This window comes from Myotis brandtii, unplaced genomic scaffold (assembly GCF_000412655.1).
Source record: "Myotis brandtii unplaced genomic scaffold, ASM41265v1 C42376932, whole genome shotgun sequence".
Taxonomy (NCBI): Eukaryota; Metazoa; Chordata; class Mammalia; order Chiroptera; family Vespertilionidae; genus Myotis; species Myotis brandtii.
The window spans coordinates 1-1,380 of record NW_005323176.1 but is presented as its reverse complement, the minus strand read 5'-3'; the positions used below and the strand labels follow the sequence as shown (position 1 = coordinate 1,380).

Below are 1,380 nucleotides of genomic sequence, written 5' to 3'. Positions count from 1 at the left end.
TGGAATTTGGAATTAAACCCTGGGTTGGCATCCCTGCTTTGTCACTTAACCTCTCTAGCTTCAGTTTTCGCACCTATAAAGTGAAATAGAAATAACAGACCTGCCTATCTCACAGGGTTATTATGTATGTGCATGTATTTTGTGTAATGTAAAGTAAGGTATGCTATTAGTTGTTAATTTTACTTTTTTACATATTATAGGTATGGGTGACATTGAAGGACTAATAGATAAAGTCAACGAGTTGAAGTTGGATGACAATGAAGCACTTATAGAGAAGTTGAAACATGGTATATAAGGAGCCAAAAGCATTTTATCTCAGAATATTTTCTATTGCTTGCTTTTTAATAAAACTAGTATTTATTTGTTTGAAATGATAAGTCTATTACTAAAGCCAGTGCCTGAAATGTTTATTTTTTAGATGATTTATATGCAAATCATTTTAAATTTCAGACATCTGAGCAATTTAATTTTAGTCATCCTAGTGGGTATAGTTTATCTGCCTTGTTTTCAAGTGTCTTGTGTATTTTTTTATTCCATTTTCTCTGATAGAATGTAAGCTTCTCTAGAATAGGATCTGTGTATCTGTATATTCTCTCTTGAATTCATTCTATGATCTTGCACATAACTGCTCAGTGACTATTTATTAATTGGATATTTTGTAAGTGTGCTTCAAGATGAACCCATAATGAAAGAAAATAGTAGTTTTATGAAATGAAATGTACATTTTCTAATATATCTGACTCACATTGTATTTCAGGTCAATTTACGTTGCGAGACATGTATGAACAATTTCAAAATATTATGAAAATGGGCCCCTTCAGTCAAATCTTGGTTAGTTATCCTAAAAAGTTTTTTTCTAACTTGTTTTGTTTTTCATTGAAATTTCTAAGAACAGATGTACTTGCTTTAATTATTTTTAATATTTGGGTAAAAATATATACTTTAAAAACTTAGTATCAATGTTAAAGCCAATAATTAAATGTCAACATTCGGAATAATTCATCTCAAGCTATTATTGATTTTATGTTTAAATATGTCTGTTTTAGGGGATGATCCCTGGTTTTGGAACAGATTTTATGAGCAAAGGAAATGAACAGGAGTCAATGGCAAGGCTAAAGAAATTAATGACGATAATGGATAGTATGAATGATCAAGGTAAGTTGGTAGATTACTTGTTCTGCATATCAGCAAGTTGAGAGTTTCACTGTGGTCTTGTGGACAAGATGGAGAAAAATTGAGACTGCAAGGCTTTTCTTAGGTAGATTTGTATTTGTTTGAAAGCTCTTACTCAGAGGTTAATGATTAGTAGATAGACTTCATCATTGAGGAAAAGGTCTAGTTCCATGGAAACAACACTAGTTCTTCATGATGTTGGTAGAA

The 1,380-nt window shown here is 31.1% G+C and overlaps 1 protein-coding gene across 1 annotated transcript; it reads left to right on the top strand.

Annotated features, from left to right (window-relative positions):
• The first annotated feature begins 177 nt into the window (after positions 1 to 177).
• Positions 178 to 1,211, top strand: LOC102241065 (signal recognition particle 54 kDa protein-like). The gene is made up of 3 exons (XM_005852964.2): positions 178 to 287; positions 758 to 831; positions 1,047 to 1,211. The coding sequence occupies exons 1-3, from the start codon at positions 203 to 205 to the stop codon at positions 1,194 to 1,196; spliced, it is 309 nt and encodes a 102-aa protein (XP_005853026.2). The 5' UTR covers positions 178 to 202; the 3' UTR covers positions 1,197 to 1,211.
• Positions 1,212 to 1,380: the final 169 nt, after the last annotated feature.

What these genes read in the sequence shown, in the direction of transcription:
- LOC102241065 (XM_005852964.2), top strand. Translation starts at nt 203, where the DNA reads ATGGGTGACATTGAAGGACTAATAGATAAAGTCAACGAGTTGAAGTTG. An exon ending in TATAGAGAAGTTGAAACATG is followed by an intron (nt 288 to 757) that starts GTATATAAGGAG and finishes ATTGTATTTCAG; the next exon opens with GTCAATTTACGTTGCGAGAC. An exon ending in GCCCCTTCAGTCAAATCTTG is followed by an intron (nt 832 to 1,046) that starts GTTAGTTATCCT and finishes TGTCTGTTTTAG; the next exon opens with GGGATGATCCCTGGTTTTGG.